The 17,403-nt window shown below is 31.2% G+C and overlaps 1 protein-coding gene across 2 annotated transcripts in view; it reads right to left on the bottom strand.

Moving 5' to 3' along the window:
- Window positions 1-978: 978 nt before the first annotated feature.
- Window positions 979-17,403, bottom strand: part of LOC118073252 (POU domain protein 2-like) — a 95,896-nt gene continuing 79,471 nt past the window's right edge. The window contains exons 5-10 of one of the 2 annotated variants that reach the window (XM_035093642.1): window positions 6,998-7,134; window positions 5,632-5,964; window positions 4,296-4,358; window positions 3,471-3,790; window positions 2,913-3,209; window positions 979-2,395 (exon numbers count right to left, since the gene is read on the bottom strand). In XM_035093642.1, coding sequence (XP_034949533.1) covers window positions 2,143-2,395; window positions 2,913-3,209; window positions 3,471-3,790; window positions 4,296-4,358; window positions 5,632-5,964; window positions 6,998-7,134 — 1,403 coding nt within the window. In that variant the 3' untranslated portion in view covers window positions 979-2,142. The remainder of the gene's footprint in view (window positions 2,396-2,912; window positions 3,210-3,470; window positions 3,791-4,295; window positions 4,359-5,631; window positions 5,965-6,997; window positions 7,135-17,403) is intronic. The other variant, XM_035093643.1, reaches the window with a different exon arrangement.

Genomic DNA, 17,403 nt, shown 5'->3' with positions numbered 1-17,403 from the left:
AAAGCGTTTTTTATTTAAAGAAAACATGATTGATTTTTAAACCAAAAAAAATAGAATGTATTTGTTTATTTTTAAGTGATATAATGAATTTGTTTTCAAAGGAAATTAAAACTTTACTCAAAGATTCTTTAAAGATTGATCATGATTAAATTGGTTCGTGGTATGTTAGTGAGTAATGATATTAAAAACGCATTTGTGCGTATTTATTGCATTAACATAGGAAGAATGAAAAAAAAAAATAAAAATAAATTAAACATCTATACTTTTTTATTTTCAATAAATGTAAGTTAAAATATAATGAAATAATATTATCAATTATAATAATAAATCAATTGATAAAATAATTAACTAACTCCACATTATACCTACATGCCGTAAATTATGCTACCACAGTAAATACATGAATTAAAACTAAAATTGAAATACGGAAACAAAATACTTACGGCACTGAGTCAATATTATCTACAACATATTTTGTAATTTTTCATATCACGAACTTTCAAAATTTTACATTTTTTATGTGTTATAATTACGGAATGAATTTCAATTGTCATTTTAAGAAACATTTGTTCATTCATCACTTGATAATTATATATAGAAAATTTACAAAGTGTTTGATCGATAGGTCACATTTTTCAAAATTTTTCTTGCTACACTTGGTCCACTTTTTTTGGAATTCTATTTAATTGAAAATTAATTACTCAAAACAAATAAAACCAGTGGTGTTGAATATATTTATATAAATATTTGAAAAATGCTTTTACCTATGCACAATTGAATAACTTTTCTGTTAGAAAAGTTATCTTATAATTTACAAAACAATATTAGTTATGAAATAACAAAGAAAAATTTCTGTCTATCCGCAGCAATGAATTATTTTGATGTGGACTGTTTGATTACAACTTTTTTTTCATCAATCATGGACTATTTACAATGCTTTTATTTATAAATTTATATTCATATTAATATGAATATGAATATCTATAGTTATATATATATATATATAGTCAAACAGTCGATGCATACTTAAAATATTATAATTCACTTACTACAATTATATACATTTATGTATAAATTTTTTTGTGTACGATTGTATACATATGTATGAAGTTTTTAAGTGAATACACTATTTATTAAATCGCACGTTTTCCAATTATCTCTATCGATACCAAAATTATGAATAAAACTAGCTTTTTTTAATCTTATACGTCCTGATATCCTTACAATTTCCCTTAGAATTCAAGATTAATATTCTGTTTAAGAAAATATAATCTACAAATTGGCAGTCGTAAATTGCATTTTCTTATAAAAATAAAAATTTCAACATATTTAATGTTTAAAAATAATTCCTAATAAATAATTATAAATAAAGGAAATTAAAAAGGAATTAATTTACATTGAAGTATTTATGGTTATCAGATACGCATATTATTTTTTTTATTAATAATAAATAACGAAAAAATTTTTTGATATCGATAAAGTATATGAAACCTTTTCTAATTCGTTTTTAACTCAACGATTTTTATAATTATGAGAATCTTTGGAATTGCCTCCTTGATTCATACAAACAACAGTAATAATTAATTCTAATTAAAGTTTTTTCTTTTATCTATTTATATACATCAACCATTATCGTTGAAGAGAATTCAAGATTGGCGAAAAACTTCACTTATATTGTCGCCAAATATTATCTAATATTTTAGGTTTATTTAATACACACTTTTAAAGTGCAAAGTTATGACATCAAAACAACAGCCTTTGATTTATTTTAAAATTCTCGCTTCAAGAATAAACTTAATTCATTAAGCTGCCTATTTATCTTTATGTATTTATCGAGTAGGTAAAATCATTGATTGATTATCTCATCACATCTTTCGGTTAACTTTGATGGTCCATTAGTTAACTCAGCATCAGTAAAACACAACTTAGATGAAGTTTGATCACAGTGATCAATAAATCTATCAGTTGATTTTCCATTCCTCGATGATTGTTAGATTAATGATAAAATTCAGGAAGATTGCACGAGAGTCGTTGATGTTGATGATGATGAAGTTGATGATTTGGTTGTTGCTGTGTTTGCCGATGATGATGATGAGATTGGTGATAAAAGAGAGCGTCCCCTTGGTGGGTCGCAGGTTGATGTCACTCGTGAGATTTGCTACTTAAAGCATGATAATTTCCTCCAGCTGATGCAACGAGAGCTAAAGGTAATGGTGATCCTAGAGGTGTTGCATGGGAATGAGAGTGTCCCATCCCCGAAGAATGTGTCGTAAGTGCTAATGGACTCGCTGACATCGAACTAGCTAGAGATGCAAAGACTGAAGGTGCTGGAGATGCCATTGTGGGGCTTCCCATTGCTGCTGTAGGTGGGTTAATTCTTTTTTCTTTTTGCCGCCTGTAAGAGAACAATTTAATTAGCATTTTTTATTATAATTAAATAATTTAATTTATAACTTTTAATTAATTCAAATATATTACAAGTATATTGCTCAAACTGTTCACCATTATAATTATTTTATGATTTAAACAGATAATGCTACTTATCATCACTTATCATAACAAGATAAGCAATTATAAAAAGAAGTAAATGATTCATATTTTTCTATCATACTCTATCGAATTTTTCCAAGTAAGTAAATACATTGAGAACATAATACTTTCAGTTGAGATTTTTTAAATAAATAAATCACTATCTTTATCTTTTTTTATTTACACAAATTCAAAGTTAATTCGAGGTATTTAATGATACTTATAAAATGTAATTTTTTAAAAATGAATATATACAATATTGTATAAATATTAAAATATTATCATAATAAAAATAATAAAGTGAAACATTTAAAATAAAATCCCTATCAATTATATTATTATCTTGAGAGAAATTTATTTTCTTATTAAAAAAATATACTGACCTATTACAAAACCACACTCTCACTACTTCTTTCTCCATTGCTAAGCTATCAGCAAGAACAGTAATTTCTTCAGACGTCGGTTTGGGGTTTTGTACAAATGCTTTTTCTAATGCAACACGAACACTAGTTTCAATTGACGTTCTTTTCTTTCTTCGTCTTCCAATAGCTTCCGGTGTCGTCATTGGATTTGATAAGGAGTTGGGATTGTTTAACGAATTGTCTGCATCTTCTAACCATTTTTGGAGAAGTGGTTTCAATTTACACATATTTTTGAAGGAGAGATTCAATGCTTCAAACCTGAAATTAAAAATAAAATTAACATCATTTTTACATAATTTGATTCTTAATATTTAATTAGTTAATAGTCATTATTATATTTATTTTAAGATATTTAATATTGAAGGTCTTAAAGAAATCTTCGTCATAACTCTATTTTAGAAGAATATTCTTGTGATAAGATTAGAATTTAAACGAATAAACATTCCATTAAATTCATTGTCAATTTAGTTTGAAAACATTTTAGAGACAATGTTAGGATGATAAAGACATTATCTTCACCTTGAAATAGTAGTTTGTGAGAAGTCGTTTCCATAAAGTTTTCCCATAGCAAGTCCAACATCACCTTGAGTGAAGCCAAGCTTAATACGTCTTTGTTTAAAAGTTTTAGCAAACTGTTCTAGCTCTTCAAGATCCGTCGTTTCCTCCGGGGAAGGTTCTAGTCGTGTAGATGGTGGTTTTACAGCTGGTGGTGTGCCAGGAGGAGGTGGTGACCTTTGCTGTGTCACGTTTCTTCCCACGAGACCACCACCTCCCTGAAGAGCCTGCTGTTTTTGAAGAGCCTGGAGCTGTTGCGCCGCTTGAGCTACAGCCTGCTGCACCTGGTACATTAAATATATCGTCAATAAAATCATCTAAAGACATCAATCATAAATTGTTTATTATCCGTTTTCATCGACTTGTTTATTAACCCTAGAATGCATTTTATGGATCACTAAAGCTACAGAGTTCAATCATTTATTTCTAAATTAATTCATTGCAATTTTTATCATCATGTGAGTTTAGTGTAGTGTTGATATCACATATATTGTGATATCAACACTTCATTGGACATAAATTATCTAGTATTTTAATTTCTTATGATGTAAAATCTAAAAATAAAGTAACAAAAGTAAAAAACATTTAGAATAATTGAATAGATTCTTGGAATATTTTTTAATGACAATACAGATATTTGTAGAGCTAATTGAATGTGTGTTTATTTTAATAAGGAAGAATGTGCATTATAGAGTTAATGAATCCTTAAACGGACATTCTTTATAATACGTGCAATAAAAGGGAAGTGACTAATTAATAAAACGGTACTATAAATAAAACTTATAGTACCTGGATAGACTGTGAATGTGTATAACTTGATCTCTGAGGGTAACTGCCGCTCTGCAACAGCCCCTGCAAGAGATTGTATTCATTCATTCATGATTTGAGGATATTACGTGATGGTAATAAATAGAATCGATTGCATATGTCGTACATATGAAGTGGTGCCACGTGGACAGGTAAAAATTTTGCGGTCGATATTAGTTGGAATTGATTATACTCTCACCCCATTCTCGTGGGCTGAATTTCAATAGAAGATTATAGGATTGGTAACACCTCTTTTTTTCTTTATTTATGAAGGGTTAATATATTTTTTACCCACTTACAAGAGTCACGAGTCAATTATCAATGCTTAGACAATTTTTTCAACCTTTTTGTCATCTATTTATTCTACTACGTAATCTATACCTGATATTTATTCACTATCGTCGTTAAACATTTTTATATCATTAATTGAATCACTTCAGAAGTGATAAGATGCCATTCGCTTGGACACTGCTTGCAGATAACTAACCTGATTAGATAATACTTCTATTTCAATGGAAATATATTTAAATGTTATCAGTGACACAATAAAATTAGATTTTTTTATATTTTGCCAGTTTAATTTTTAACAGTGTCTTCAACTAATTTTAATTATAAGGAAATGGTACGTGAAAGAGAATCCTTCATGACGAATTGAGAAATTAAGTATCCGTTCCGGAAGACACCCTAAAGCAAGGATTATGATCAAATATCCCGTTTGATCGCGTGTCAGGGATATGCAGGTTGTGTGCAAACCCTTGGGAGGAAAAGAGTTCCAATATGCCTTGAGAAGGTCGTGTGTCTCTTTTGTATTAAACGAGACAACAAAATGATGCAAAGGGTTCTTAAAAAAAAATACATCTTTTCAGCTTTGCCACGTGTGAGCTTACAAAAGATGTGGCAAGGTGATTCTCCATTGGATCACTCTGATGCTGCGGCTTTCAAAAGATAGGGACTTTGTTTGAGAACAAAAAGGAGTTGTATTAATCTATGCTTTGTTATCGTTTTCTTCTTCTCCTGTACTATAATTGTTGTGTTTTCAAATCTTTCAACTAACAAACTTCATCGCGCATTAGAGCATAAATAATACATCTTTAAAAACGTTGGTCTTATAAGGGAAAAATGTCAATGGAGATGGAAAAGAGTCGTCAAAAACACTCGAAAAATCTTTTTAAACTAATCTAAAATCTTAAAAGTCTCAATCAGATACAGACGTCTTTGACGTAGGAAACTACTGGTGGGATATGTCATACTAATCTTTTAAAGCACTTAGAAAACGAGAAATGAATGACCTTGTGAAGAATTGAGAGATCTTACAAACCTGATTTTGCAAAAAGAACTGCGCCTGTGTAGGAAGTTGACCCGATGCTGCAGGGTTAGCTTGAAACATGGCAATCTGTTGAAGATGTTGTTGGAGTGATTGCTGCTGTTGCTGAAACGTTGAAGCTAGTGCTTGAATTTCTTGAGAACTCAATGCACCAAGAGAGCCATGCATCAATAGTTGTTGACCAACCAATTGTGCTGCCAATGCTGCTTGTGAGTTTCCCGTATTACCAGCATGACTTCCGGTTAATTGACTGCTCACTCCAGAACTTGGCGAAGATGCACTCCCACTCGTTCCACTACTGCTATTCCGTTGTGAGACATCAGTAACCTGCAATCATTTATTTTATAAAATATCTATTTCTATCACTTTTCTATGATTAATTATCTAGTTTGTCCACTTTTCTTTTGGCAGATTAATTGAAAAAGTTTCTCACTATTTTATATCAAAGCATAAAAAAGTTGATTTTGATTTACTTCCATCAAAGACCTAGACTATTTTTATAGAAGTTGTTTGATTTATTTCTGAATAAGAAAAAATACACATGGGAAAATAGAAGTTTAGATATTAAACGCTTAGAATTAGAATCTAAGATATCATAGAGCAAAACTTTACACTTATAACAATGAATCTGTTTATAGTCATTCAGGTCAAGATATATTGGTCACTATGAGCCCATATCCCACACTCCTTTGTGTTTTATAAAATCCTGTTCTCCCTTTTTTTTTTTTTGATTCTCTCCTCTTCTTGGTATAAATCTCATTCGCTCCTTATTTACTGGTCAAATATTGAAGCTCACACACTTTTTACCCTGTGGCATATATTCCACGAGAATGAGGAAACTATTTCGGGGGTGTATAGCGGGACTTTTTCATCGCCAGATGTTTTCTTTCAACGACTTTATTTTTTAACTTGTGAATTTATAACGAATTCATGTTTTATTTTATTATTTTTTTGTCACTATTGTTTGTAAGATTTCATCGAGATTCGACCACCAACCCTTAATTATCAATGTAGTTATATTCATTCGTCAAGCAGGAAGATAAGGCTAAATTATCTTTCCAAAATACGAGTTTTTTTTTTTTTATTTCGTGTGAACAAAGAATGATATTCCCATCTGTTCTTATTGTGATAAATGATAATTTACGTGAAATACGTTGAAATACACAACACCTGTATGGTCAGCAAGGTGGCAAAAATATGAAATTACCAAAATTAAATTAAATATCTTAGATCGCGAAAATTGATGTTATTATTGTAATTGATATTGAGTGATCAATATAGTATTTTACACTTTCATAGCAACCATCTCAAATGATTATTAATTCAATGAATAAATAAGAATGAAAGTTAATTAACTAACCAGGTTAAGAGCTCCTCGATCCGAGTCCATCGAGTCATGATCCAGAATTGCTTCATTTGCATCTTGCACGTCACTGGCAATACTCCTATCATCTCCACTGAGCTCAGGAGCATCAACATCACCATGCAAATCGGCATCTGTAATTATAAGAGTCAAGAAATTAATTAAAACGTTCGTTATAAGTATTGAACATAATTATTAATTGATGATGAATTTAATTATAAATAGCATACAATTATTATTATTTTGTGCTTGATATTTATTAAGATAACGTCTTGGAGTTGTGGTAGGTGTGCTCGTGGCATGGAGCCGCATATCCGCAAAAATCATTTTAGGGTCTTCAAGAAAGACCATGTTTAAGTCACTGCACACCGACCCGTCACTATTCACCTTGGTCACATGTAGATATCTTTCGAGATCCAGCACGATTGATAAATATATTTATCCTTTAATTAAATTAAATATTTATAATATTTAATCATTTAATTAAAATCCATCAACATTTGCACTTTTTTTATTATTTTTAATTTACGAAACATTTTAATATTTATTAAAACATTCCTAGCTCATTATAACTAGTTATTCACTACAATGTTTCATGCTAAGTACTGACTATAAATTTATTTATAAGTTGATAAAATATTCACATCACTGCAATGAAAAATACTAATGAATTTAAAATGAATGTTCTCCAATGAGACGACGAGAGTAGTGTGGATCGAGGAATCGGCGGTGAGTGAATGTCAGAGTGACGCAATGTATACTGAAAGACTTGGAGATGAGGCCCGAAGGGCACGTAACCCCCACTACTGGTACTGAATAGGTCCACTATTGGAGAAGCATTGAAGAAACTTGTTTCTGATTGGTTGGAATAAAAACCCTTTGCTCAATATAGCCAGTCCCCTCTATTTCAAAACAACCCTTCGAACATATCCATCATCCTATCTCATGACGACCTCCCTCGCCACCCCTTTCATGTATTTTTCATTTCTGTCTCTTTTTGATCTTTGATACTTCTGTGCTTCTTATCGCACTTTTTCCACTTTCCTCTCCTCACCTCAACTCTTTACCTCCTTTTTAGATCGTAATACGATCTTCGAATAATCGTTTGGAACCGATTGAACTGCAGCTTGACGGATTCTGAACCGCGCGTGTGTCTGTCAGTAACGGTTTTTAAATGTAATTATATTGATTCGCCACAACCGAAATCTTTTGGCGCGCTTTCGATTTATAGCAGCTAATGTTTAAGTGTCGTGATCTGTTGGAGTTTTTTTTTCTGGTGTGAGTGGAGACTCCAGAGGGGAGAAGACAAATTATTTCAGAAAAAAAAGTCCGTTGGTGAAAAAAATATTCACACCAAATTTGGTGGTATACTCTAGTCCAAGAGAAAATAATCGATAATGCATACAATTATCGGACCCTAACGAAGAGATTATTTATTTGAAAAAGGAATCTATGCTGAAAAAAATTAGATCTGTAAAAAAAATGCTTAACATTCTATCATGATCGCTTCCCATACTCCAAAATCCTGTGAAAAAACATACGGGTCGCACAAAAGTAGCGAGACAGGTAAAGATGGTGTGACAAAGAGAGCAAAATTGTAGGGATGATGGAGAAATAAGTGAAAAAAAAAATTCAAAAAATCTGTGAAGATGCTAGTTTTTGAACTAACGTGCGCTTTCATTCTCTGCGATTCCCTCTCCTGTCTTACTTTACCCCGCGGGGTCTTTTTTTTCTTTCATACCTGACGCGGATTCCCCTGAAAAACGTAAAAAAGTAGAATGAGCAGGTAGACATATATTTCCAAAGAAAAGGAGATCGAGATTGGTGGAGTTACTATAAAATATCTCAGTTGATATCAACTTTATTCGTGAATCTTTCACCCCTCTATCGTTTTTTTATTTTTTCGAGGGTACGCAGGTAGATTAATTTCCTTTTTTTCTCAAAATTTGCATCACCAAGGGGATGAAGGGCATGTCAATTTTTTTGTAAAATCCACGATTCTTCGTGAGAATTTTCTGTGAGAGTAGAAAAAAAAAGGGAAGTAATTTTTTGGGGTGATTTCTCTTGGTTTTAATAGTCGCCATTGCCATCATGTATTTCTCTGTACCCTTTTTTGGGAAAAATAAACTTGATTTCCTTTTGTATAATAATCTTGTAAAGTGCAATTCTTCATTCTTCCAGGTGAGACCTTTCTGGTTACCGATAAGGTAAAAAGGCACCCGTCACTTTCGATACTTTGTTCAATCCTTCACGTCCATAATCTCTTGCTTTCTTTATTTTTGAAAAGGCTTTCAAGTCGCAATTGCATGAGCATACCTGCGAAAGTGACGCGAAAAAAATTGTCCGTTAACATCTCACCAGAAAATATAGAAAATAACGGTTTTTCTCGCGAAGCTTCCATATGTACGCAGTTGCTGAATCCTTCAAGACCATCAGGGAACATACACCCATTAACTGTCAAAAATACCTCCAGTTCTCCTTCCACCTCTACGTGATACGCTATTTATTATATTTTTTTCGCTATTCCAACAAACTCAACCAACACATGGAAAGACCTTGGAGAAGTACAAAGAAGCTAAGGATTACCCAACCTTCACATTCAATCAGGATTCGTTTTTTTAACGTAAATGTTTTTTTTTAGAATCATGCTTAAAAGATATTTAGGGTCTAGGATATACTGAAGAAAGATAAATAATTATTTTCAATACAGGATATCTGCTGTAAGTTGGTGAATATCATTTTAATAAATCAGTTTTATTGGTATAGATAGATTGATGCTAGGTATCATCAACTGACCAGTCTTGGATCAACAAGATCCATGTGAATGTAATCAAGTATTGGAGACATCGAGTGATCTAGTAAACCCATTTAATCATTTGCACGAGTGACACAGTAACTAAACAACTATCCATCACCCACACAGTCACCAACAGAAATAGTTCATTTTCCCAATTTCAGATAAGGGTGAGATCCACAATAGCCAGCTGTTCCTTGCGTCAGTTTCAACTAAACCCAATCTTTTTCCCTCTCTTTCTCTAATAGTCCTAAATTCTACTCAAGACCTGACCTCATACAATAAGCTCAGTCCTACATGACCACATTGTCCTGCAGTCATGCGAATACATCAGTCGAATCAAGTCAGGTGATACAAATTTTATATGATATTTAAATAAGATTTTTTTTTTTCTGAGGAATAGAATTTTTTTTTTTAATCTATTTGAATTGAGGAAAAAATTAGATGTTTAGTTAGAATGACAGTTGATTCAGTTTATGTAAAATTGATGAATAAAAAATGATTTCAGCTGGAAAAAAAAAGTTGCCAAGTCATTGACAAATAGTGATCATCATAAACTACAGCAGCAATAGAAGATAAATGAAAAAGAAATATCGTTATTTTCATGGCTGAGTCCAATTTCGCGGTTGCATCCCTCATTTTCTTTTTAGTTTAAGAAACCCGCCTACAAAATTTATTTCATTTCCTTTCTCATTTCTTTATCCTTACTTCCAAATCTATTTATTGATTTCAACACGCTTACCAAGACCGTTTACATGGCAAACTTTCATATTATTGCCAGAAGTTAAACTATTTTTAAATGTAATTTAATTTGTTGGAAAAGAGTTATTTTGCTTTTTCATCTTCTTCAACAACACCATGAAGAATCAAAAGAAAACATGGGACCAAAGTAGCATGGTGATGATCTTGGACGAAATATCTTATTATACAAAGATATGCGATCGTATTAAAGCGTATAGGATTTTTTTTTTCCAAACATGTATCAACGTTGCAGCCGAATGCTTAAGTAGCATCTGCTTGTTCCCTACGTCGTCGCCATTCTTTAGCTCTCTTACGCAACTTAACAAAGAAGACGGGCCCACCGTAGTGTACGGGGGAGGTATATATAAAAGTAGCGGGGATCTTACGCGTTGTATTCGTCGCCTGTCAACCGACTTACGATTTTATTAGGGCCTTACATCATTCGATTATATTTCTCTCAGTTAGCTTCTTTCAATGGACCAGTCTTAAAAAAATCAGTCCCTGCTCGATCAATGCATTACAATACAATTTTCCACATTATTATTACCATGACAATTACTCGCTAAATATCTAGAAAAATTTTATAAAACATTGACTCGATATGCAGCAATAGCAGCAGCAGGGAAAGCCATGGACAGGAGTAAAAAAACTTAGCAGCCAATTTCTCGAAAGAGAACAGCTAAAGTATTGTCCTGATCCAAGCTAGAGCTGTCCTGGCGGCGCTAAGGGGTCCAGACTATAGACACATCAAGAGAGGGGAAATTGAAGGAACAAGAAAGGGGGAATACGAGCCAATAGAATAACAGTGTTTTCTCGTATGTTTTGAGTTGGCAGAGTTGTCTTGGCAAAGGGTGAGAAGGGGTGGAGAGTGAGGACTGGTTTAGGTGTAGACTTGTGGGGTGAGTATACTCAAAACCGTTAGGTTGGTCGTGTGCTACACTGAAGGCACGTGGCTACTCTCTTTACCTCTTTTTTTTCTCCTTCTCGTACCAGCCTCCATACACTTCTCACATGATTAAGGTAGTACATGCCATGAGCTGCACTGATAGGATTTATTTTTAATAAATAACGTTTCATAAATGTCTGCTTTAGCTAAACAACTATATCAATATTGGACTTGGAAACCTCAGCAACTGTCAAAGTGATGTGATTTGATTTAAAAAAAAAGATTAAAACCAAAATAGTTGATGATTGATATCAACTGATTCTACCAAGTCAACTTCATTCTGATGATAATTTTTGAAGTTCAATTGGTTTTTTGGTTTTTATAAGTATGTTTCTTGATGAATTAACAATATGTTGATGGTATACATTAATCAGTGATAAATCTTCCTATCAAGACAGTTTATTTAGAAAATCAATTGAACACCTTTTCCACGGTTGATCAATTGTGGAGATTAGGAAATATTGGAAATGAAATTACAGTATGTGGGATGATGTTTACAAAGCACAGAAGAAAGACACATGGTGTTATGGGTATAATAAATAAGCATACAGATATTATTATGGAGATGGTCCTGAAAGGTGAGGGTGCTAGAGGCAGATGCAGCTGATTTTGGAAAACAGTTATGGGGATCGTACAGTTATAGCAGACCACCATGCAGTCATCATGTAGCTGGACTGTTCCACTATGTTTTTAACGAAACCTATCTCGTGTAGCAGAGTTACTGACACAATGTGCTAGCCTGGGGCACGTGCTTCAACTAAATATATAAATAAGTATAGGTATAAGGTTTAAGCGGGTGTATTAAGGTGTTTCGTCAAAACTTGCAGATGTTTTGGGGATATTATATTTTATTGGTGAGTCATATATGGACGTGCAAGCCAAGGAGTGTCATTTCTAATGAACTGCAGTCACGACAAAATGCAATTAAAGTGTGTAAATTTTTTTTCAACATCTGGTAACATTTGTAAATATTTCAATGCATGGCAAATTTTTGATGGTAGGGTAAATGCGTTAAGTGCATCAACGAAGACGATTAAAAATAATCAATTTAATTTTTTTCTCAGAAAGAAATTATCTTAAATCATTTACTTAATTAAATAAAATACTATCTATAATAGTTTTAAATAAATTTCTTTAATTGTTTCTGATTGTTGATATTTTTTTATAATTAAATTATAGCTTATTTATGATTAATCATGACTATTTCTAGTTAAAGATCATGACAACTTGGTCTACTTGATGATATTGTTTGTTTATCAAATAAAGTTCCAGCAACTGGTCAGTTATTTGCTCCAATAACTTGAAGAAACATAACAGTACTTAACATGGTGAAAAAGAGTGTATGTAGAAGGGAAACTTTTTTTATTGCTCCGGTGAATATTCGATAAGGAAATGAGACTATGCATATAAAAGAAGGTATTTCCGCCAGAGGGGAAGTATGGAGAGTACGTTGAGTCCATTTGGAATTTGCACCCTGAGGGAGTTCCAAGTGATCTATGGTCCAGTTTGGCATATGCTGACCACGGAATACGAGCCACTAAAAAATTCTAGACTCACTAAATGTGTTTACTTCGAAACATTCATCATTTAGACCTGAATACGTAAGAATAAAATAATTGAATAATATATGAAGATGAAAGGTAAAAGGTCGTGAGCAACGAAATATTTAAAATACTTTGATAGTTCAAAAGGTGAATAAGTAGTTGTATGATTTAGCAAAAAGCAGAGTCGATCAGATACGTTTTTCATATCCTTCTGACGGTGGTCGCATACAGAAGAGGTGTGGGTCGCGTGTGGAACGCAGAGATTATTTGAATATCCTAGATTTAACATTCGTCCGGCGTACAAACCAGTGATTGTCAGCTTAAAAAGCTAGTCACGTTGCTGGCACGTCATACGACGTCAAACCATCCCTGACTTAGACCACCCCAATGTTGGACCCATTTTAGAAGATACCATGTAGGGTCAGCGAACACTTTACATTCTATTTTCACGCTGTACTGACCCTGAAATATGCGGCTTATTTTTTAGTCACTCATATTTTAACCACCCTATTACAATACACCCTCCAGTCGAGATTTTATTTCGAACATCATCGGTGTGAGCACAAAATGGCTCTTGAGAAACTTCCAATATCAACATTTATACATAACAAAACTAGTTAAATTATCAATTGCCTTTTTTATTTATTTTAAATTCATCATTAAATATTTTTCGGATAATTTAAGTCATTTTTATTGATAAAAATTAGAAATAAATTTGTTGAAATGAGAATAATAAATGTGATGATGTTGATGTCAGATTTGTTATCAGCTTCATTAGTGTGGTAATTTAAAATAAAGGTAGTTAGTAAAAATACCCACATAGAATCACGACTCACACCCCAATGTAACAAACGTTAAATGGGCTGGCGCTTTATGCGTGTCACCGCCCTCGCGATGTTTTCACGGGACGACGAGCACCCCCGTTCTTCAAAGCATACAGCAAGTTGCAATAAACCTAAAACTGTATATATATATATATATATAGAATCATATATACACACTAGACTGGACTATATAGACTAAGGGTTGGTAACCAAGTTAAATAACGCTACATTACCGTTCTCGTCGATATACGAAACTTGGCCAAGTGTGAAATACTTTTCAGCTTATCAAGAGGACACAGAGCTTTTTTTTGTTACCACCGTATTGAGCTTACACACTCTAGCTTTATTCATTTGAAATTATTTTTTCATTTGTTTTCAAGCATCAATGCTTATCATTTTATGCATTGTTGTGGGAAATGATGTTTAAATTAATTGTTGGAGAAAAAATAACAGCTTTTTATTCTAATGATTCCATCAGACTCTTTCTTACGGACTTGGTAAAGGATAAATGTTATTCTTTGTTGAAATTACGGTTGTCTAGACAGGCATGTGTGGTTTTCTGTGAAATGACAATTACCCAGGACTCTGAAGCAACTTCTTGTATTCTTTATTCTTCCAACTACTTTGGATAACACAGGGTCATTTGCGATGCTGATGGTTATACTAAGATTCACATCAATTTAACGGGAAACTATTGAAGGCGTTTGCTACTTTACAGCTCGGTAGAATTATATTAAAAAAAAAAAGGTATAATTAAGGAATTGTATTTATTTCTTATATTTCTATTTAATAATAAGCTTTGTATACTTTGATTGACGTTGGATGGTTTAATTATTATAGAGTGTTTGTTTTAGAAAATATTTTTTTAAGAAAACTGAATGATTATTCATCTAAAAAATAGTAATATCACTGAAGTTTGAATTTTATGACCTACAACAGATATGGAGCCTGACTTATAGCCTAAATTAAACGATTTTTTATTATTACTATATAATTACATAGTTGTCAGGTGAACAAAATATGCAGTCAATTTCACCATAAATGTTTTTTTCATGTAATTTCTAAGTAACATTTATTAATAAATATTAAGATTAATTATTACTGTAAGAAAACAATCATGTTTAACCCATTTTTTTACGAAAAATAATCAAATTAATTATTTATTGTAGAAAGTTACATAATTATTGCCTCTGTGGGAGCATGTATCTTTGCTTTTCATATTTTCAAAGTTATTAACTAATTTAGTGATGATTTCATTGGAAAAAATGGAATAGTAGTGTTTTATTCATTTTATAAAAGGGATGGCAAATTTCTCCATAACGACGATAAGGGACGGACTTTAGAGTCAATCTTACTAATCATCAGCCTGTTGCAGTGATCGTACCACCCCCTCACGTAAGTTGGCTGGTGTACGAACATAAAAAACTCGAGGGTTGCACCCCTTGATGTCAGCTGAAATTCTTTCGCCCTGACATTGCGTGCTGGTAGATAACAGGGTACTAATTGATTATAAAATAAAGCGATGAGGGCGTACTTTCGACTTATACGATACAGATCTTATCATTTAAATGGTTATTAAATATAAATTAACCACATATTGTCAAGTCAAATATATTAATTTGTCGAGCTTAATTCATTGGTGGTCTTGGAAAAAAATTTTTAGAATAAATCTTTTGTTAAAGATATTTATCAAAATATTTTTCATTTTAGAGTAAAATGCACTCTAAAAAATAATTAGATAGCTGTGGAAAGAAATATTTAAACAATTAAAGAATAAAAATTAATTATTAAATAAGAATTATTAAAAAATTGAATAATGATGATTTTTGATTTCAATATAAAGTCGTTTAGAAAATTAAATATTAAGACACTTGTAGGCTATTAATTAATAAATAATTAATAAGAAAAATGTTATTTTAGTAATCATTTTTTATTTGGATCCAAAATTCTATTTAGTTATTTTAAAAACTGTAAAGCCATTTTAACCTCCATTTTAAGATCCATTGCTTCAATTCTACAATTTTTAGAATGTGTTGAAATGACTGACGTCAAAAGTGTACTCGATATTAAATTTCTATAAATAAATTATAAAATTCAACACACCTTAAAGTGTGTAAAAACGAATTGTAAAATGTAATAATTTATATGTAGAATTTAAATATTGAATTCACTCAATTTTTCATCAACTAATGTTTAATTTTATGTTTCCTTTTTGCACTTTTATATCACTCGAGCCTTTTCTCTATTCTATCTGTAATAATTATCAGTTTATCAGAAAATTGTTAAGTTTTATAAAGCATTTAAAACTAATTTAATAATTATTTATTCATTTTAACTCATTTTGGAGCAAAATAAAATTTATTCTGCAATAAAAAATTTATTTATAAGAGTGGAAAATAAAAATAATATTAATGAATAGAAAAATTATTACATTTTCTGATAAACTGGAATAATTATCCTGCATGAGAAGTATTAATTTAACAATTTTTTTTTTTGCGATAACAATAAATAAATGAATAAATAGGATATGTTATTAGAATTAATCGTTTTTATTAAAATGAAAAAAGTAAGCTACTGAATGTAGAATTGTCAAAAAAATTTACTATCACTAAATTATAATAGATAGAAGACTCATTGAATTTAATAGAAGCATGACCTCAATAAACTAATTGTTTTTTCTAAATTAGTTAATTATTCGATTAAATTTTGTGTGGCAAAAAACATTGCAAGTTAATTATATTCGATTAAAAGATCTGATGTCAACGATATTATGCGATGAATAGCTTAAAGAGGGGCGGAGTAAGAAATAAAAAATATCCATGATGTAGTGGAGGCGTTCGACAATTTATTGACTTCATTTGCCCGCGTTCATATTTACAACGTCGTTACCAACAATATGGCGTGTATTAAATTGTATGTATATATATATATATATATAGTTCAAACATTATCGAATTAATCTCATATTTTTCGACGCGTGTACCCAGATAATCAACTCAATAAAAATTGATTATTTTATTAATAATTAATACTCGTATTGCTGTATTGTATGAATCCGTTAGTGGTTTGTTTGGCCACCTACATTTTTATTTATGGATAAAAAAAATTCATTCTAAAAATCAATAATTACTTTTATTTTTCAAGAATAACTGACAATGGTTTTTTATAGCACATCAATACAAAAAATTATTCCCCTAATTTTATTGCATTTAAATAAAAATATTAACACGTACATGTAAGTAAATATTGGTTTATAGTAAGTAAAATATTATTATAATTATTAATATTAAAATTGTTCATTAAAAAAAAAAAATTGGATAATTTTAGTTTTAGTTGAATGTGAAATATGAATAGAAATAATTCTTCTACATTAATGAAATCATATTTTTAGATCAAAATAGTTTAATTATTAATCATAATATTTTTAAATAATACACTACTACTTGTACAACATGACACGAATGAAGGATAAGAATAGAATGGATTCAAAATGATGGCAAAATGAATTCAGAATGGAGGCAAGATCATGGTATTTCTATTGTCATTCATCCTGT

Source organism: Chelonus insularis, unplaced genomic scaffold (assembly GCF_013357705.1).
Source record: "Chelonus insularis isolate UGA/USDA-ARS -01 unplaced genomic scaffold, ASM1335770v1 scaffold_277_pilon, whole genome shotgun sequence".
NCBI classification, from domain to species: Eukaryota; Metazoa; Arthropoda; class Insecta; order Hymenoptera; family Braconidae; genus Chelonus; species Chelonus insularis.
This window is presented reverse-complemented; position numbering and strand designations above follow the sequence as displayed.